At 32.9% G+C, this 22,912-nt stretch overlaps 1 protein-coding gene across 1 annotated transcript in view; it reads right to left on the reverse strand.

Annotated features, from left to right (window-relative positions):
• Positions 1-726: 726 nt before the first annotated feature.
• Positions 727-22,912, reverse strand: part of LOC145266391 (uncharacterized) — a 26,978-nt gene continuing 4,792 nt past the window's right edge. The window contains exons 2-4 of the mRNA XM_080122027.1: positions 9,370-9,447; positions 4,107-4,487; positions 727-861 (exon numbers count right to left, since the gene is read on the reverse strand). Coding sequence (XP_079978153.1) covers positions 827-861; positions 4,107-4,487; positions 9,370-9,427 — 474 coding nt within the window. The 5' untranslated portion in view covers positions 9,428-9,447 and the 3' untranslated portion in view covers positions 727-826. The remainder of the gene's footprint in view (positions 862-4,106; positions 4,488-9,369; positions 9,448-22,912) is intronic.

Raw genomic sequence — 22,912 nt, forward strand, 5'->3', positions numbered from 1 at the left:
TGGTGGGAACAAAGTAAATACCAGCAGCAGTTATAGCCACCAGAATCATGACATGCATTTCTGTAAAATACTTTTGTTAATGCTCCTTTTGTTAACTGTATGTGCCTTGATTATTACTGGCTTGCAAGGGCACAACACTGGCGACGAGGGGGCACAAATCGTCAACAAACAACAATACCCTTTTTGGTTGTTATTATATAACCATTTGTGACATCCTGAAATGCCCTCTTCAGACGACATTGTCATTTAGCCACATCTCAAAGGCGTTTTAGTTGGCCATGGTCATTTCACTGAATTTACCTGACTTTGGTGTGACCTGATTACACCTGTGTAACCTTTTACCGAAAATGACCTTTCAAATATCATACTTTTAACTTATCTTCTTTTTGACAATTAATCAAGTTTGTTGTTTCTTTCCATGCAGATTCATAATTTTCATTCAAATGAAGTTTTGATACATTTGATAATTATTTTGTTGTTGCTTCCATTTGACCAGGTGTATGTTTTTGTTAAAATGATTTCTCAATACACACGGCCTAGATATGTAACAATGAAAAAGTGGTTACAGACAAAACAATTCTTCACAAATACCTAAAAGTGACGAATATAATTCTTACCATTCCATGCTAAATCAGTTCCTTTCAGAGACCAGCAGAACTTAGGATGCTTAATTTACGTTTTGGTTTTGAAAAGAAGAAACATAAATAAGAAAAAGAACCAGTTGAATTGTTTTTCTGCATTATTTTATTACATCAATTCTTACTTCCGGCTATAGCAGTTTCCTGGTTCTCATTTGTGATTTTGAAAGAGCTGACGTCATTTCCATTTAAGGGGATAACGTACTTTCCATAGAATAAGAATCTGAAAAAGATAATTGTATTATGAATTATGTATTTGCTCGAAAAGTTATCTATTATGTAAATGGCAGTTGTCTGTGTGTATATTTGCATGTTTGTATATCCAACTAAAAGTGAAAAAAATACAAAACAAACATCCACAAAGTTGATATTTTTTTCTTGATCAGTATTGTATGTGATCCATAATATCTAAAATTTAAATAAATTTGGAGTTCAACTGGGCCTGGTTCGTAAGTGAGGGTCGATCTTTCATGTTGCTATATACTAATATGGAAAGAAAATACCGACCCATTCCAAAAGGAATACACTAAATAGAAAAAAAAAAAATTTAAAGCACCAGTTGGGCAACCAGAGACAGGCAGGCAGTCGTAAATAATTTGCCTGCTAATGGGGGAATTATTTACTGCTTAATTTAATTGATTTTGCCTGCCATTTTACAATAACATCTCAAAGTTTATCTACCTGTATGAGAATTTTTCAGGGTTGAATTCGTTTCGTCTCATGTTTCATTAAAAATATTTATTTTATTTTATTTTTTTGTAGGAAAACGAAACGAAACTTTTCGTATTGTTTCGTTTTGTTTATTTTTCATTTTGCTTTTTACATCTATAAGTATTTAATTATGACTAGAACGTGGCAAAAGGTTTAACAAAACAAAAAAAAACATGAAACATGAAAAGTTATAATTACTGCAACCACAAAATTGCATTTATTAATCAGTTGAATAATTTGACAAAGTAATTATATTAAAAATTTCATAAATCAAAATATTTAAATTTTACATTATAAATCATTAAATAAGCATTAATTGCATGTTTTTATGTTGTTTTAATTGTAATCTATAAAAGTGAAAATGTCTCAGTGTCTGTGTACATTTCCCTACGCAATAACTCTGTCAATTTTAAGTCTATATACTCGAAATTTGACATAAGGGGTATTGAGATTTTGGAAAATCTTTTTAATCAGTTTTCGGCCAGAAATTTGTCTGTCAAGGGATCAAAATTCAGCGATTTTATCTTTGAAAACTCTACCAAACTCCTCCGTTAATTTTGAGTCTAAACACTTGAAAGTTTAAATGTAGATTACTTGGACATAGGTAAATTTTTTTAATTTGATTTGAGCCCCAAAAATATAAATGTTAAGGGGTCAAAATTAGGTTCAAAGTTAAAAATTTTTTACCTTTGCGGTTTCTATCAAATTACTCAATCAGTTTCTGCTCTAAACATTTGAAATTTTACATAAAGGGTATTCAAAGATAAGGCAAGCTTTTTAATCGGTTTGGGTCAAAAATGTGAGCTGTCAAGGGGTCAAAGTTCAAAAGATTTGACCTTTGCGATGTCTAGCAAACTAAACAGCCTATTTTGGGTCTAAACATTTGAAATTTATACATAACGGGTTTTCAGACATGCGACAAGCATTTTAATCAGTTTGGGGCGAAAATTTGGCCGTCAAAAAGTCAAAGTTTAAAGAGTTTGCAGATTCTACCAAATTCCTCTGCCAATTTTTGGTTTAAAGACTTGAAATTTTAGATGTAGGTAACTTGGACATGGGTAAAACTTTGTATTTTGATTTGAGACCAAAATAATAAATGTTAAGGGATCAAAATTGGGATCAAAGTTTAAAAAATTTGACTTCTGCGGTCTCTACGAAATTACTCAGAGATAAATATTTGGTCTAAACATTTGAAATCTTACATAAATTGTATTCACACATAGGGCAAGTTATGAACAGTACATACGGCCCGAGCAAAGCCGGGATGAACTATAAAAAAAAAACGAATGCTTTACTTGAAACGAAACGAACGTAACAAAGTTTGTAAAATTTTTACTACAAAAGTTTGGATCTTCCCTTAGTCCTTCCTGGCTACGCCCTTGCAAACTAGTCATCATCTCGTGATGATGTATAAAGGTCGCATCCATGGAAGAACATGTAAAAACAAGATGGCGATCGAATTATTCACATAATGCTGACATTTTTCAAGCATGATTTTGTAAATTGTAGATGTGTAAAATCAACTAGATTTTAAACGAAAATGATTCCTCATTCACTAGCAATTTTGGGTCTAAACACTTGAAATTGGACATGGATCTAACTTAATAACTTGATTTGAGCCCAAAACAATAAATGTTAAGGGGTAAAAAAAAAAAGGTCAAATTAAAAACAAAATTGACCTCTGCGGTCTTTTCCAAATTACTCAGACAATTTCTGGTCTAAACATTTGAAATTTTACATAAAGGGTATTCAGAGATAGGGCAAGCTTTTTAATCTGTTTGGGTCGAAAATTTTTAGTTATCAATATATAAATGTATGTATGTATGTTTGCATGTCTGCCTAAAACTTTCGACAGAGGCGACGGATTTTACCAAGATCAGTATTTTTAAAGTTCGACATTTCATACGACAAATATCGAAAAATTGACTAAAAATATTAATAGCACTTTTCTATGGGGGTGGGGGTCACTTTTTTCGCCGATATTTTTTAAAGTTATCCTCTCCTTTAGATTTTAAAAAGTGTCGCTTCTGGTTTGACGGTGGTCGTAACAGCATAGGTTTTTACCCCGTTCTTTTCCTCCTTCGTGGTACGGGTTCGAGCCTGCCTTCCTACTACCACTTTTTTTTTTTTTTTTTTTGCTTTTTTTTTTGTTCAACAGATACATCCAAACACCCGGGAAACGCCAGGCTGAAATGCTAGTATATATATAAAAGTGAACATGTTTGTGTGTGTGTACATTTCCCTACCCTATAACTCTGTCATTTTTTTAAAGTCTACTTACTCGAAATTTGATATATAGGGTACTGAGATTTGGGAAAATCTTTGTAATCCGTTTTCGGCCAGAAATTTGGCTGTTAAGGGGTCAAAGTTCAACGATTTGACCTTTGAGAACTCTACCAAACTCCTCCGACAATTTTGGGTCTAACCAATTGAAATTTTAGACATAGTTTCCTTGGGCATGGATCTAACTTAGTAATTTGAGTTGAGCCCAAAACAATAAATGTTAAGAGGTCATAATAGGGGTAAAAGTTTTAAAAAATTGACCGTTTTTTTTTTCCTGCTCAAAATACACCTCCAAACACCCGGGCAACGCCGGGCTGAAATGCTAGTGTGTATATATATATAAATATATATAAATATATATATATATATATATATATATAAAACAACATAAAATTACATTTAATGACTAAACAGTTTTTTTTTCGTGTTTTTCGATGACTTCGACATCCATACATTACCTATCTCGCCACCTACCTCGTGCTGACTGGGACCATTTCTCGTTATATTCACCATTATTCCTGGTTAACACTACCTTCATGTGACATTTGGGACCACAAGATCCTGTCCGCACTATTTTTCTGGGGCTAATTCCATCATCTCCTCTGTCAAAGGCCGCTCTTGCTTTGTGCAGCAGCATCTTCATCTCTGGGCTCATACTATTCGATCTGACTCGGGAAAAATCATTTCTCATTTGTTGCTGCATGTTTTGCATCATCCGACTGAAGAAATTACCAAATTTATTCTCGAAGCCCGAATCCCAGTCATAGTAATATGGCGACTGATAGTCACCATATTGGGGATTTGACCACGAGGAAAATCCATTATCGTACCATGTTTGGCTGGAAATTCTGTCAGCTTTGGCGGAAAAGAAAAAATAAAGAAAAACAGCAAGAAGATTATTAAAAAAAAAATAAAATAAAAAAATAAGAAAATTATAAAACGGAAAACAAATATAAGAAAAATGGAAAAAAGAAAAGAAAGGAAAAAGAAAAGGGGATTTTGTTTACGTTGGTGGTCTTTTAGACCAACGCATTTCAGGTAAAAAACTTTATTACGCATTTACCTGTTATGGCGAAATAAATTCTAAAACTATGCAAAACGATGCAGTAAAGAATAATTATACATAAAAATAGAATTCATCGAATCATCGAGTTTTATCGTATTTTTCTTTTTATCTTGGGGAGTTGTGCGACCAATTCAGTATGATAAACGAGCAAGATAACCCTTGATTAAAATTGACTTAAATTGAATGACCGCCAATTTTAAACGCCATATTTGGGAACGTAATTGTGACTGATTTTTTTTTTATTATTTAAATACGTCTAGCACATCATTTACTGGATTATTTTTTCGTAATTTTTAGAATTGATATTAATTTAGACACGACACGTAATTACGTAATAATGCTTTCACCTGAAATGTATTGGCTTAAAATACCATCACTGTAAATAAAAGAAAAAAATAAAGAAGAAAAAAGCTGGAAATTAAAACGAAAGGAAAAAAAAGAAAAGAGACACAACAGAAAAAGAAAAGGAAAAAAAAGAAAAGAGAAAGTTAAAAAGAAAATAAATAGAAAAAAAGGATAAAGGAATAAAAAAAAAAAAGAAAAGTAAATAGAAATGTCAATCACGCATATTCACTCATTCAAGCCTTTGCTCTGTGACAGTTTGTAGGAAGTAGATGGTGTCGACTGATTTCACACTCCTCCTGAAAAAAGTTCCACGAGTTATTGTTACTTTCATCTCAATATTCTTCTATAATATAAATCTCACCTGTCGTTTTAAATGTATGTATGTATGTATGTATGTATGTATGTATGCATGCATGCATGTATGTATGCATATATGTATGTATGTATGTATGTATGTATGCATATACGTATGTATGTATGTATGTATGTATGCATATATGTATGTATGCATATATGTATGTATGTATGTATGTATGCATATATGTATGTATGTATGTATGTATGTATGTATGCCGGCTGGAGTTTTTCTTTTTTCTTCTTTTTTTTTTTAAATAAAATGTTTGTACACAAAACCTCACATTTCGAGGGCAGACGACGATGACGATCTTCACATTACTTTACAACTAAATATACATAGAAATCAGACGAAAAATCCAAATGCAACAGATCAGCGCTTGAAACGGCTGGAGTTTTTTGTTTGTTTGTTTGTTTGTTTGTTTAATTATCATGCATGCACGCCTGCTTAAACTTTCGACATAGGCGACGGATTTTCAAGAGATCGGTATCATTTTGAAGCTTGGACCTTCGGACGACAAATATTGAAAAATTGGCCAAAACATTAATTCTTTCACCCTCAGCTGGGCAGTTTTCTTCAGAGAGGATCGATTTTTTCGCTGACATTTTTTGCATGTTATTCAACCCTCGCATTCACGACGTCGCTTAAAACATGTTATTTCGACTGCTCGTGACGTCACAACCACGGTAGACTCATCAGTAAGACAGGTTTTTTTTTGGGGGGGGTCACCTTTTTTTTCCTCTGGCGCGTTACGGGTTCGAGCCTACTTACTACTCTTATTTTATTTATTTTCATTTTTCTCTTTTTTTCTTTTGCTCAATCAACACCCTTTACACACACCTCCCTTTTCTTTTATGTATTCGCATCATGGGTTCGAGCCTGCCTGCCTACTATAATTAAATTTTTTTTTTTTTTTTTTGCTCAGCACACATCTCCAAACATCCGGGAAACGCCGAGCACCCAGGCTAGTTAGATATAAGAAATAAGAATATCCGTTAACTTTTTTAAAACTAAATCTGTTGATTTACTTTTATCAATTTAACATATGTATTTTTTTTTCAAATAAATATGTTTATTTACTTTTATAAATTTATTGCATATAATTTTTATTTGAAATAAATATGTTTATTTATGAATATATCGCATGTATATATTTACATGTATTAATCATATGGTATGATAAATGTCCTAAGTTTTCTTGGTCCTGGATATGACCTTAAACTATATCCGATGGTGAGGGCCCCAGCTTGCAGGCCTTAGGGAGTGTGAAGCCACCCTTTAATTGCCATTGCTCCCAGGTCCACTCTGACCCGGAGTGGTAGCACCTGTTAGGGTCCCAACTATCGGTTAAATAGAACACGACTTAAAAAACAAATATACTATATTAAAAAATCGTTCTTCAAAATCACCAGATTCGGCATTAAATAACCTGAAAAGGGTTGATATGCCGTAAAACAAAACAGCCAACCAACCTAAGTTTTCTTGAATTCTCATCCAGGTTTAGGTGCCAATATCCAAATTTGGGTATACAACTGGTGGTACTTCTGGGTTCACAGGAATGGCATATTCACCAGGTAGACAATCGATAGAATCAAATGCATCAAGGAATTCCTAAATGTTTTTTTGTTTTTTTTTTCATTAAAATTTCTTTTCCAGCTTTATTTTGGCATTGGAACTGGTTTTGTATTCTGCTAGGATGCTTCGTCATCGTTTGTTTGTATCTGATGATTTCTTTTTGTAGCCGTAGCGATTGATTTTACAGCTAAGTTTAGGGCCACAAACTTCAACTCCCGGGATGTCTGTCGTCCTATCAATATAGGCCCTTTTGAATTCAGAATATGGAATCTTGCATCAATAAATCTGTTGCGAAATCTCACTCCTAATCGATATGTTCTTTCTTTTTTTTTTAATTACAAGTTCACCCCAAACAAGGCACATTGCCACTGATGTAGGGGGCTACTATCAGGGACATAAACTACAGGGTACTAAGTGGGGAGTTGGGCAGCAAGACGTCGGTTCACGTTACACTTGAACTTCTGCATGTCAGTACAGTTGGGGAAGCAGGAACCCGGAAGGGAATTCCAAAGTCTAGCGGTTCTGGGGAAGAAACTACTGGAGTATAAGGCTCTTTTACATCTAGGGGTCTCAACTGTGAAGGGGTGGGATTTTGCTGTTTGTCGGGTTTGTCGGAGGTTATTTACGTCGAAGGGGTACAAGTACTTGCAGTTCGTCAGCGCATTCATTATTAAAATACTTGTAGAACAGGCAGAAGGATGCAACATTTCGTCGATGGGACAGAGGCTGAAGCTTAGATGACGGACCTATTAGGTTGGCGACTTTCTTTTGAACCTTAAAGCAATTAACTGTATTGTTGTCTCCTTGAGTGATGCTCCATCCTTCATATTGATGTCTATCTGCACTTTTTTTTTTAACTTGAGAGTCACCGCCTATCAAGGCCTGAAGGCCACTCGAGGATAAGGGTTAATTAATGTAAGGTGGTAGTGTAGTAATCGTTAATGGTATAAATTGGGTAGAATTTGATTATTTGTGGGGACGGCGCAACAGGAACTTGTTTGCATTGGATTTGAAGGCTACCATGTTGTATTCAACTGAGAAACAAGCCAGCGGAACAGTGTTCAACAGGCGGGCAGTTCTGGGAAAGAAGCTTTGTTCATGGAATCTACGTTTAGATTTAGGCACAGATAGAGAGTGTATAGATAAATCGTATATTAGTGGTTGTAGCTAGTCGAGTGTTTTTTTGTGAAAGTTTGGCAAGGGGGGGCATATGTTGGAGTTCAGTCGAGCACTTGCCATGAAAATAACGATTACTGTTGTCAATTTTTAGCTTGGAATACGCCACTGTAGTGGTTGATGGTAACTGCTGGATGGATTGGAAATATATATTTCCACTCAAACCACTGACATTGCTTTCATTTCTTGTTTTTGTGTCACTGTGACTGTGTCACTCTTTTACTTGCTAGTTTTTTTATCTCTCGTCTTGGAGTGGCAAACATCAGCAAAATGTCCCATCAAATGTAAACAAAATAAATTTGCACAATTTGTAAATGCTGCTCGGGTGTCAGTTTCTTCATGATGAATTGCCAAACCAAGCTGGATTCAAAATAACGTATAGTTGCAAAAAATATGCAATCAAAAAATTATAGTTGTCAATTTAAAGTTCGCCGCTTCTAAAAACGCCTTTTAAATATTTCAATTAATCCAGTTCAGATGTATTAATAAAATCAATCTGAAACCAACATATACTATTGATTGAATACAAGTTGCTCTTTTTGACAGATGAATTGTGAGTTCATAATACTTTTCCCAACAATATTAGTGTGTCTGGATAAGTATTTTGTGTTTTAACTTATTTTAAAACGTTTATTTAGTTTGAACACACAAGGAGTGCCAAGTGTTGCGTTAGAATAAGAAAAATGGCAGATATCAGACGGCCATTTTGAGGGTTTGATAATCGCTCAAAAACCGAAAATTAAAGAAAATACTGATAGAAATCTATCCAATAAATGCCGTGGGTACGGCATAATCACGTTGACACACTGGTTCCCGTCAGATCACCGAAGTTAAGCAACGTTGAGCCTGGTTATTACTAAAATGGGTGACCAATTTGGCAATTCCGTTGATACCTTCCTGATAGGGATATACATGCGACTGGGGACTGCTTGTGAATTTTATACTTCTATGAAACTTCCTCCTTTGGAGGAAGCCATTTAAAGCCGAACAGGTTAGTGCTAACCGACACAATAAATGTCACGGTGACAGGTAAATATAAGTGTAACTTATCTTGCCTTTGGTAAAAATTTATTTCTTATAGCTTTGTTTCTTGACCACGTTCTTCGTTGTCTATAGCAATAAATTCTCGGAAATTATATACGGTACATCACTCGTGAAACTCGAGCTGGCGTAGCATTAAACATAACACTTAACACAACACATGATTCAAGATAACTCACCTAAAATCAATCCGATGTAGAGCAACCAAGCAAATTTCGCTAAAGACCACGGAAGCATCTTATTTTGTTTTGAAAACCCTGAAAAAAAAATTGTTTAAGATTTTTTTAAAAATGAGTATAGATAATGGTGCTTCTCCGTGGTTATACCCATATGAAACATTACACTTATACATAAATTAACAGGATTATTTTTGAAAAACTTGCTTGTGATGAAAAAAAAAACGTTCATGAAAATTTATGGAAATTAATTTAGTAGTTTTGTTTTTATTTATGAAATTCTGTTTTTATCTGTAGCCGGAATTTCGAAACCATTAACGTCGTCATTATGAATCTCAGCACTGCTTAACTCCCCTTAATATACCTCTTCATAAATAGAGATTTAAAATGGCGTCAAACCAGAAACGAACATGCTAATCATAATACGCACGCCATTTTTTCTTTCTTTATTTATTTTTTTGTTAAACATCTATTGGATGATTTTCCGTAAATTTTAGTGTATACTAATATCTTTCAATAAAAATTACCCTATTAATTTAATTCTAAGTGCAATATTTCATAAGGGTGTAGTTATGAAGAAGCACCTTAAATATTTGGATTATTTGGATTATTCGGACTACTACTTTTTTTAAGAGCGTCGTACTGAACTCAGGAGTCTGTATGGAATTTCAAACATGATCTTATTTAACTCACGGGTGTATATTGTTCTTGTTCCCTCAGCCATAACCGATTAGACGTCTTAAGTAATTCTTAATTAAACTCTTTTGTTGCCTGTCCGAGTATTAAACCCGTAACCTCTAGAAGACTATCATTTAAAACTTAGCACGACGGGCAGTTTTAGGTGTGGCGGTGGGCTTTACGACAGTTTTTTTTTTTTTTAATTTTTACAAAGGAGTCACCACTTATCAAGGCCCAGAGGCTACGCGAGGATAAGGGTTAATAAGCGTACAGTGATCAATGGAACAACGTCGTAGTAATTGTTAATAGTGGAAATTTGGTAAATTGGATTACTTAAGAGGAACGGCTCGTCAAGAACTTGTTCACGTTGGACTTGAAGACGGCCATATTATAGTCAGCTGGAAAGCAGGCAAAATGAAGAGAGTTCCACAGGTGTGCAGTCCTAAGAAAAGAAGCGTTGTTCATGGAAGCTACGTTTAGGTTTAGGCACTGATAAAGTGTGGGGGAAATTATTGATAGTGTTTTCAGCTAGACGAGTGTTTCTTGTGAAAGTTTGGTGAGAGGGGATCATAGATTGGAGCTCAGATGAGCACTTGCCATGAAAATAACGATAAAGTAGAGACGTCTCTTCTGTGGGAAAGACGTTACAGGGAAGAGAAAAAGGCATCCCCCACCAAGCTACGGTCTATTTTGAACTATGTCAAGGCATGATAAGCTGCTTCTAGTAGCTCCTGCCCAGATTAGCATATGGAGTCCAGATTTATTAAGATGGCTACACAAATGCTTTAGTCGGAAATTATAAAAGTCATGAACATATTAAGTCCAGTTTTATTATTTATTACGCAAAGAAAAAGAGACCATTTGTTGATAGTTTCATAAGAGTATACAAAAAGCGAAGAGTACTCCCACAGAAGAAGCTATACAGGATTGTCTACAAGTGTATTGAATGAATCCCTAAGGATAACATTTTATTTCACGTATCACCAGCGGAAACTATGTTCGCAAAGACGAGTTTCAACAAACAGATATCGGAACAAAAACTCAATTTCCAGAAAGGAACGTTTTCAAATCGAAGAGAGTGACGAAATGTTTGGGGTTGTTAGCAAAGTTCGTCTTTAGGTAAAAATAAATAAATAAAGAAGGAAAACAACAAGGGAGCAATAACGGTAAGCAAATAATAAACTCAATCTTAAAAGTAATAAAATGACTATATTGAAATAAAAGCTGTTGCCTTTGCTTCCCAAAGTACATTTAACAAAGTTAACCGAAACAACACTTTAAAATCAAAGAAATGCATAAAATTAACCTATAATCTATAATATAAATCTCACCTATCTGTTTAAATATATGCATGTATGTATGTGTGTATGTATGTATGTGTGTGGATGTATATATGTATGTATGTATGTATGTATGTATGTATGTCTAAAACTTTCGACAGAGGTGAATTTCCAGAAAGGAACGTTTTCAAATCGATCCTTCGGACGACAAATATCGAAAAATTGGTTAAAAAGATTAATTCCTTCGCCTTCAACTGGGCACTTTTCGATTGATTAGCCTTAATTTAAACCTTCTCCACTTCTGGTTTGGCGATGGACGCAACGGCAAAGGCGTCACATTTTTTTCACGTTCTTTTCCTCCTTCGCAATATGGGCTCGAGCCTGCCTGCCCCCTTTTTTATTTGCTCAACACACACCTACAAACACCAGGGCAACATCGCGCACTTAGGCTAGTACATATATAAGAGACAAAGGTTACTTCATCATCCAAAACCGATAATAAAAAAATGGAGAACAACGGGAATTAATCTCGTTTTACTACCTTAAAACAAGGAAAAACAATTGGTAAGATTCGAGATTGAGGGGCAAAATACTTTCGATCCTTATATCAAATAAAAAGAACCAAATTTCTCTAATCACAACTCAAAATTTAATCACGTGATTACTGAAAATTGAATCACGTGATTATTTATAAACGATTTAAATTAAAATTAAACACGTGGCTTCTCTTTTTCAATTTTTTGAAAAAAAAATCCCAATTTCTTAATTTTTTCTATAATGAAGGCGATTTCGATGAAATAAGTGAAAAGAAATCGACTTTCGAGTAATAAATTAAAGAGGGGGGTCTTTTCCGCATATTCAAAAGCATTCGCAAACAATATTTGTTTTTTTTTTAAATTCTGTTTATATTGTTTAAAATTAAACATAAAAACAGTTTATATTGTTTATATTATAAAACGTTCTATTTATAGTGTTTAAAATTGAATATAAAAAAGTTTCATATTGTTTAAAATTATAATAAGTTCTATTTATATCGTTTAAAGTTACAAAAAATGTGTATATTGTTTAAAATAAATAAAAAGTGCTTATTATTATTAAAAAAAAAAAGAAGTTCTGTTTATATTGTTTATTTAGAAAAAGAAGTTCTGCTTATTTCAAACTGTTAACTTCCGAAATACAGATATTATTGCTTACATATTGTTTACATACTGTTTACATAGTAACACAACGCTAATTAGGGGGATCCCTTTTATGGTCCCTTTTATGCGATATCGGGTTCGAGAGTATTTTGTCACTCAATCTCCAATCTTGCCAAACAATTATGGTTTGGATTGAAGAAAAGGCTGAAAAACAAATGACATGCAATAAAAATTATCTTCAAATGTCTTTTTCTTTTCAATTTTCTTCCGATATCTTCTTCGTCCAAATAAGTCGCTTCGAACAGAATTCTCTTTTTTTATATACATAACCTCCAAAAGATTAAATGTTAAAACGTTGAATAAAAAATTGTTATTTTTTGTTGTTATATCTTTTCCTTTTTATCTTTTTATTTTTTTTAAAACTGCTTCGGGTTAACTTTCCTTTAGATTTTCTCGTCTTTGTAAATAAATTTTTCCTTTTTCGTGAAAAGAGAATTCTTTTCTTTCCTTCAATAGGAAAGTTTCAAATTAACAGTCGAGGAAATTTATTTTGCCGGTTTAGTATGCTTACAGACGGAGAACAGAAAGAATAACAAGTCATTTGATGAAATTGGGATTGTAGATAGAAGAATTTGGAACTGGTGAAATAACCAAAGTGTATCCATAAGAAATATGTCAATTAAATCAGCATCTATTCTGGTATTGTAGAGGACAACCGTACAGAAGAATTAACAGACGTCGTATTTGACACAATCAGGTCACAGGCCCTACAAGTAATTTCTCAAATGCAAACGTCGAAAAGGAAAAGAAACAATTACTAACTTCGTAAAGGTCAACCCCAAGAGATAAATATATTGACTATTTACAGAGTATATTCTTAAAATGTAGGTGTTATGGGCGAAGCTAATCTACTTATTTCAGGAATAATTGACTTGCCCACATGTAATAAATGCAGTTACATCTAATACATCGCGTGTAGCGATTCATAGTAGTACGTTTAGTTAAATATGAAGACAACGAAAGGAAGTCTCACTTTAACATTTAATAAACAACTTTATTTGTCATCCTCGTTAGTAGCGTGTATAATAGAAAAACGGGTTAGTAGGTGGAAGTGTTCTTGTGTAAAGATAGACATTGCCGGCTTGCTGAAGGAGAGAATAGTTCAGTTTACACGTGTCTGTAGCCAGTAGTCGTCGGGACGAAGGAGGCTGGTTAAAGGAGAAAGAAAGGGAAAGGTATTCAGTGTGTTTATGTGTTGTCGTGTGTATGTGTGTGTGTTTGTGTGTGTGCGTGCGTGCGTGCGTGCGTGCGTGTGTGTGTGTGTGTGTATCGACGAGAACAGTTTTATAGCATGATAAATAAAGTTCTAAAATGTCACTTAACCCACCACCCCTCCCTTTTAAATTTTACATATTATTTTTATAAAAAAAATATATTTCATTTCGGTAATTGTGAATAAAGAGAGAGCTAAACTTTCAAACACACCGAAAGTTGGAACCTGCGTCTTTCAATGGAAGTATGGAAGCACAGAATCGATACAATTTTCAATTATATTTTATGTTTATTTTTTTTCAAACCCTTATGATAAAACTATATGAAATACGTAAACTTTTTATCAATTATTTTTTAGTTTTTTTATCGCATATCTTTTCAAAGAACTATGTTTAAGTTAATATGTTATATATTTTGTCAAACTATATAAATATTTTAAAATATATTTATTTACAGAAACATGAAAAAAACATGAATGTGTCACATTTTTTACAGTTTTATCTGTTTAATAAATGTGAACGTGCAATGAAAATAGTTTAGCAGTTTAAAAATGTGAATATTTTACATATGTAAAAAACACACTAAATTCAAACAAAAAATAAGTATGAATCTAGTAGATGATATTGCCGGAACAGTTATTTTTAAATCAGTTACGCCAAAGAAAAACAAAAAAAAAAAGACTATATTTGAAAAAAAAACTAAATATGTTTGAAAAAAATATATATATAAATATGTAAAATAAATTTATAAAAATATATATGAAAAGTTTTTTTTATAAAAATATATAAAATGCGTAAACTTTTTTTTTATCGATTATTTATTTTCAATTTTTTAATCGTATATCTTTTCAAATAACTATGCGCTTAAAAAATAAAAATAATTGATAAAAAAGTTTAAGCATTGTTATATATTTTTATTATAAGGGGATGAAAAAAATAAACATAAAATATATTTGAAAATTGTATCCATTCTGTGCTTCCATACCTCAATTGAGAGACTCGTGCGCAAACTTCCGGTGTGTTTGAAAGTTAGTGTCTCTCTTTATGCACCATTAATTTCTTCCATTTCAGAACAGGACGCCTTCAATGGCACATCAGCTTTATTACGTCTCATGACGAGGACTTTTGTTTCTTGCTAACCAATTAATAATTGTAACAATTATATTTGTTTATATAAATATAATATTATATTTTTTTTCTTTTTTATTGTGCATTCTTGATAACTTCGTTTTAATTCACGAGTTTTCCCTCTCGAATATCTTTTCCTTGGTATATATATATATATATATATATATATATATATATATATATATATATATATATATATATATATATATATAACTACTTAAGTTACTCACATAAATTAATATACGAAAGTATAGATTTATGCGTAAACTTTAAGTATTTACTTAAAAAGTGCTCAATACGTAGGTAGAGCTAGTTAGTAAGTTATAAAATGCATATGGCGATTAAGCTACACTGAATATTCCGCGTTTCATCCACTCTAGGACTCTTCAGCCTGAAGAGTCCTAGAGTGGATGAAACGCGGAATATTCAGCCTGAAGAGTCCTAGAGTGGATGAAACGCGGAATATTCAGTGTAGCTTAATCGCCATATACATTTTATAACTAACTATATATATATATATATATATATATATATATATATATATATATATATATATATATATATATATATATTTAAAGTGATGGTTGTGTAGTTGTAGTTCCAACGAGAGAAAAAAATGTATATTTAAAAGAGTGTAGCCATCAACAATTGTGTGTGTTTTTTTTTTTTTTTTTTTTTTTTAAAGGTTTTCATCCTATTTTTATTTTAAAATACTTTTATAACGCGTTTCGAGCTTAGGGTTGCTCTCTTCAGATGTTTTCTTTAAAATGGGAGTCTGTAGAGTTATTTTTACCTCCGTTTATACTAAATGTGTTTTTCAGAGTGATGTGTGGTCTCAGACATTCTAACTCCAACTGTAAGTGTTCAAAGTGTCCGGTCAAAGTTAGATTCAAAGAAGGGTTTTTGGTCCATTTGGTGAAGGTTTTATGTTTTTTTTTAGGGTTCTTTTTAAAGACTTTCTTTCCCCATGTATAGCACACACTCACACACAATCACACACACATACATATACATTCATGTACATGTACACATGCATACGTACACGCACGCAGGCAAACACACATACACACACGCACATACATAGAAATATATGTAGGAGCATACATATATACATACCCACCTACACACTCATACACGTACTCACACACATTCACCACTAACACGTCAATTATTTTTATTTTTTTATTTTTATATATATATATATATATATATATATATATATATATATATATATATATACTTTTTTTTCCCAACCAAAACGCGCATGTATATATGCGCTTAATCATTCAGACATAAGTACACGCACCCACACACACACAAGTAAGATGGAGAATAGGTAGGAGAAGATATATATACACGCATATACACGCACATACACACATATATATACACACATACATGTATGTGCATATACACTCACAAACATCCACTATCTATATTATATTTATAAAAGTGAAACTGTCTGTGTATCTGTGTATCTGTATGTCTGTGTGTGTATATTTCCCTACGCAATAACTCTGTCAATTTTCAGTCTACAGATTCGACTCGAAATTTGATATACAGGGTAGTGAGATTTGGGAAAATCGTTGTGATTGGTTTTCGGCCAGAAATTTGGTTGTTAAGGGGTCAAAGTTAAACGATTTGACCTTTGAGAACTCCTCCGACAATTTGGGTTCTAAACGCTTGACATTTTAGATATAGGTTCATTGGACATGGATATAACTTAATAACTTGATTTGAGCCCAAAACAATAAACGTTAAGGGGTCATAATAGGGGTCACAGTTTAAAAAAATTGACCACTTTTTGTTTTGCTCAACATACATCTCCAAATACCCGAGCAACGCCGGGCACCCATGCTAGTATATCTATAAAAGTGAATGTGTCTGTGTGTCTATGTGTCTGTCTGTGTACATTTTCCTTCGCAATAACTCTGTTAATTTTCAGTCGACAGACTCAAAATTTGATATACAGGGTACTGAGATTTGGGAAAATCTGTGATCGGTTTTCGGCCAGAAATTTGGCTGTTAAGAGGTCAAAGTTCAACGATTTGACCTTTAAAACTATACCAAACTCCTTCGACAATTGGGAGTCTAAACACTTAAAATTTTAGATATAGGTTCCTTCGACATGGATCTAACTTAATAATACAATTTGAGCCCAAAACAATAAATGTTAAGGATCATAATAGGGGTCAAAGTTAAAAAAAAAATTGACCTCTGCGGTTTCTACCAAATAACTCAGACAATTTCTGGTCTAAATATTTGAAATTTGACATAAAGGGTATTCAGACATAGGGCAAGCTTTTCAATCGGTTTGGGTCGAAAATTTTTAGTTATCTATATATATAAAAGCGAAAATGTATGTGTGTGTGTGTTTGTATGTATGTATGTTTGTGTGTCTGCTAAAAACTTTCGACAGACACAACAAAAATTCATAAATTTGGTCTCATATGAAAGCCCCACCTTCCGGACGACAAATATCGAAAAATCGGCCCAAAGTGACCATCAGAAGTCCGTCAACTGATCGATTTTCTGCAGGGGGGACCCCCCAAAAAGTGACATTTTAATGTTAAACATTACATATTTTTAAATCGATTTACCACTGCCCCCCAAAATACGGCCGCCAACTCTTATACATAAAGTATACACGCGGCCGTTTATTTTGGGTCAACTTGTATTTAAAACCCGCTGAGTCATGTCACGTGATCTTGACGTCAGCAACCTCTAATGACCGCCGGAATTTACAATTTAAAAATGTTGTTATCGGTAAAAAAAAAAAATTAATTAAAGCTAAACTATAAACTTCTACGCTATGGCAACTTTACCAAAGTTATTACCACATTCAAAATAGGTAGATACGATAGTTAAACGAAAAATAAAGTAAAAAAAAAGGTGAAGTAAAAAAAAAATACGCTTACAAAAAATATTAACGATCGAAGTTTTTTTTTTTAAATAAAAACAGCCAGATGTCATTTTCCAGTCTTTAGAGTAAGGTAGACGAAGTGAGTGAGTGAGAGAGAGAGAGAGAGAGAGAGAGAGAGAGAGAGAGAGAGAGAGAGAGAGAGAGAGAGATGTCTAGACAGATTCGACAGGGGGGAGGGTCAACAACGCATGAGTCAGATGACGTCATGACGCCGTGACCTGATTTACTTTAAATAGTTGATAAACCGAACAGACTTTATATACGCCGCTTTAACGCAGAGAGTTAAGGGCTTGGTTCATTGTCTAAACGTTTTGGGTTCGAATCGTGGTGTGAAATGTTTTTTTTATTTCTTTCGATTTTTTAAATTTAAATATTGAACCCTGTATTATTTAAGCCATTTTTCACGTAACGTTCGTTCGTTTGCCTTACGTTATTTTTTGTTTGTTTTACCCCCCCCTCCCCCGCTTAATTAAAACGTTTTCTTTTCTTACTTCGCTTATAACAATGCTTACATCGTCATCGTCGTCGTCGTAACGCTCGACGACTTTCAAACGTCTTTCACTTCTGGCTGGCCGATTTTATTTTCAAACTTCGCCTCAGGGGTTCGGCTTCGATCCTACACCCCCCCCTTCGGCTTCTTTTTTATTTAACACCACACACCCCTACAAACACCCGGGCAACGCCGGGTACCCATCGCTAGTCAATATATAAATGCATGTATGTCTGTTTGCATGTCTGCCTTAAACTTTCAATAGAGGCGACGGATTTTACCAGGGTCAGTATCGTTAAAATTAAAGTTCGACGTTTCACACGACAAATATCGAAAAATTGGTTAAAAACATTAATATCTTCACCTTCAACTGGGAATCTTTCTACAGGGATGTCGCTTTTTTCGCCGATATTTTTTTAAAGTCATCCTCTCCTTTGGATTGTCTAGCTATAATTTTTAAAAAATTCACTTCCGGTTTGGCGATGGTCGTAACAGCAAAGACGTAAGTTTTTTCCCCCCGTTCTTTTCCTCCTTTGCGGTACGGGTTCGAGCCTGCCTTCCTACTACCACTTTTTTTTAGCGGGGGGGGGGCTTTTTTTTTTTTGCTCAACAGACACATCCAAACACCCGGGCAACGCCGGACTGAAATGCTAGTATATCTATAAAAGTGAACGTGTCATATAAAAGTGAACGCTCATTTCAGTTGACAATGTGTTGTTTTTAGTTAAGGGTTAGTACATACGCCAACGCACGCGCAAATACGCATACATACAGACACATACATTTGTACATTTGTACACATCCACATACAGACACATACGCACATGCACATATATATATATATATATATATATATATATATATATATATATATATATAAACAATATATATGCAGACATACATGAATCTATATATGTATATATGTATATATATATGTATATGAGTATGTATATGTTTATAGGAGTTGTGTGTATGTGTGTGTATGCCTGCACATAGATGCATGTATTCTGCATATACATTGTTTTTATAAACTGAATGCCTACTGGCGAGAAACTGAATGCCTACTAGACACTATCCTCGAGTGCCTAAGGTCTCTCTGTACAGGGGTTTGTCAGAAATTCTGATATGAGGACACTTCATTGGAAGTAAACCCTGACTAAATATTCAAAGAAATGGTGTGCTATCTCCTCAAGCCATCCAGCACGTCCCTCAGTTTGCAGACGGGGGCACCCCCTTTAGCAATAAAGGGCAGCTTTGAATAAGAAATAAAAAGCCGTGGACAATGGGGAAATCAAAACAACATATGAAAGAAAATAAAAACTCATACTGGCAGGTCGGCACCCAGGATAAAAAGGGCCCTTCAACCCGTTCATACGCCAGGCGGGAAGATGCAAACAATGGTGTAAACCTTCCGAACTCTGGAAGTGGCTCTCCAACCATGACAGAGGATAACCAGGGTCAGCCATCAGGCCTTGATAACAGAGGTCCTGGCCCCCAAACATCAAATTCAGCAACAAGAAGAAAGAAAAACACAAGAGGCTTAAAAGCTCAGCCGTGGTCTGTTGCAGAAAAGAAGGTGCTACTGTTTTGCTACCACTACTCGAAGTTCGAAAAGTGAAGCAAAACATCCACTGACATTCTTACCGAGAAAATAAAAGATACATATACATTGTTTTTATACATATGTGTATGTGCGCATGTGTCTGTATGTTGATGTGTACAAATATACATATGTATGTATCTGTATGTATGCTTATTTGCGCGTGCGTTGGCTTATGTATTAACCCTTAACTACCTAAAAATTCATTGTCAACTGAAATGAACGAGTCGACTTATAGCGACTACGAACATTTTAAATGGAACCTTTTACTTGTCAAACACATATGACACTTACACAAACCCTTTCTTTCTCTCTCTCTCTCTCTCTCTCTCTCTCTCTCTCTCAAAATTACATGTGCACAACGTTTACAGAAGTTATCCATGTCTCTCAAACCTAAACAGAGGCCATGAATAGTAATTATGGAAATAGAAATAGGAAAGTTGATAAAAAGTGAAAATAAAAATGTAACTACAAAAATAGTGCACATTGCCATTTACAAAATAACTGCTTAATTGAAGGCATCATTTTCAAGTCCAAAATATGTACACATGAAAACACGAATAATACAAAAAAAAACGTTATATTGGTGAAATATCCTATAAATTAAAAAAATGTATTATAATAATAAAAAAAAAACGCATTCAATAACAGCAAAAAACCCCACAAATTTAGTACATTATTATTTAACCATAACTGGGATTTTAAAAAAGGCAGACAGTTGCCAATGGTCGAATAGAAAATCTTAGATATTTAGATGGAAAAACTAGAAATTAAAAATTTTAAAGATGCAAAAACTTACTACATCATAACAATGAATTAGTAACTAACTGTAATCACAGAATAAACTTTATTTTAGGATATATATAGACATATATATTATATCTATAAAAGTGAGAATGTTGTGTGTGTGTGTATGTGAGAACAATTCTCAATCTATATACTCAACGATTGTTTGATCTACAGGCCTGAAATTTGCTATATAGGGTATTCAGACATGTGGAAAACTTTTTAATCGGTTTTCATCAGGAAACAGAGCTGTTAAGGGGTAAAAATTGTAAAATTGAGGTGTGAGGGGTCATCGGATTATTATATTATCTGTTTGTCAATTGTTTTATGAATGCGCATGCGTGAACCATTCATATGACAGATTCCTTATGTTAAGAATAAGTAGGTTTATAAATAATTTTTAAATAACGTGTCAAGCTGGCCTAATGGTTATCATACTTGACTCACTGTCTTTAGGTTTTGGTTCCAATCTCAGCTGGAATAATTTTTTTACTTACAAGAAGTGAACTGTTTAAAAAAAATATAATGCTTGCATGCATATGTCTCAGTTTCTTTCATTTTTGTTTACCTCATTTTTTTTAAACGAATTTTAACATTATGTTTAATACCTACAATATTTCTGTTTATAATGAATAAAAATTCTGTAATTATTAAGATATAATATTTATGCGTATGACTGGGCAATGCCGGGCGGCCTGCTAGTATTTAATAAAATGGAAACTTTTGAAACAAAAAATTAAGATGAATAAATATAAATATTATAACTTAAAATAAATCAAAAGCAGTAACCAAAATGGAACGAATAGTTTCTTAACTCTTCATATATCAGAGTATGGCGACTGCCAAACTCCTTCTTAATCAATGAGGTTGATACCCATTGGTTGATGAAAATAATTATGTTGGGATTGAGGTCAGTAAACGAGAATTAAGTGTAAATTCATGCAGTTAGACTGATGTTTCCTTGGTAATGAATAGGGATGTGACAACAGCATATTCTTTTTATTCTTTTGACTCTGGAGTATATATCCGACACAGTTAGACACAGTTAATCAACCGAGAACCACATCGGTCTATATAAAAACATATAAGATATTAACGGATATATACTCAAGAGTCAAAACAATGAAAAGAATATGCTGTTGTCACAACCCTAGTAATGAAACATAAAGTATTTTTTCATACCATATATATATATATATATATATATATATATATATATATATATAGATAGATAGATAGATAGATAGATAGATAGATATAAAGATATATATATTTAAAAAGGCTCCTTCAGTCTTTGGAAGACCATGGATACCCACTGCAGACTGTACAGGTGCCTGCGCATGAACTTTTTGTGGCAGGAGGTGCGCAATCTCCAACCACACCTCTCCTGAGTCGACATTGTTAAATACTAGTGGCAAGTGGAGTATATGTTCAGGACGACTGGAAACAAATGCCGATATATATATATATATATAAATATATAACTACTTCATTTATTCACATAAATTTGATATACGAAAGTATAGATTTATGCGTAAACTTTAAGTATTTACTTCAAAAGTGTTCAATACGTAGGTAGAGCTAGTTAGTAATTTATAAAATATATATGGCGATTAAGCTACACTGAATATTCTGCGTTTCATCCAACTATAGGATTCGTCAGGCTTATGCTATTACTATATATATATATATATATATATATATATATATATATAGTCATCCACATACAGTACTGTTTCGCTGTTTCACAGCTCATCAGTGCGGCTAGACAGGCAACTACCTCAAGCCAGGATTGAAACCCGACCGTTTACACGGCAGTCAAGGCTTCTAACCATTACGCTATTGGCGGCTGCTTGTGTATATATATATATATATATATATATATATATATATATATATATATATATATATATATATATATATATATATATATATATATATATATATATATATATATATATATATATATATATATATATATATATATATATATATATATATATATATATATATATATATATATATATATATATATATATATATATATATATATATATATATATATATATATATATATATATATATATATATATATATATATATATATATATATATATATATATATATATATATATATATATATATATATATATATATATATATATATATATATATATATATATATATATATATATATATATATATATATATATATATATATATATATATATATATATATATATATATATAT

The sequence above is a fragment of the Euprymna scolopes genome, chromosome 41 (assembly GCF_053919585.1).
Source record: "Euprymna scolopes isolate OS-2025 chromosome 41, ASM5391958v1, whole genome shotgun sequence".
In the NCBI taxonomy this organism is placed as follows: Eukaryota; Metazoa; Mollusca; class Cephalopoda; order Sepiida; family Sepiolidae; genus Euprymna; species Euprymna scolopes.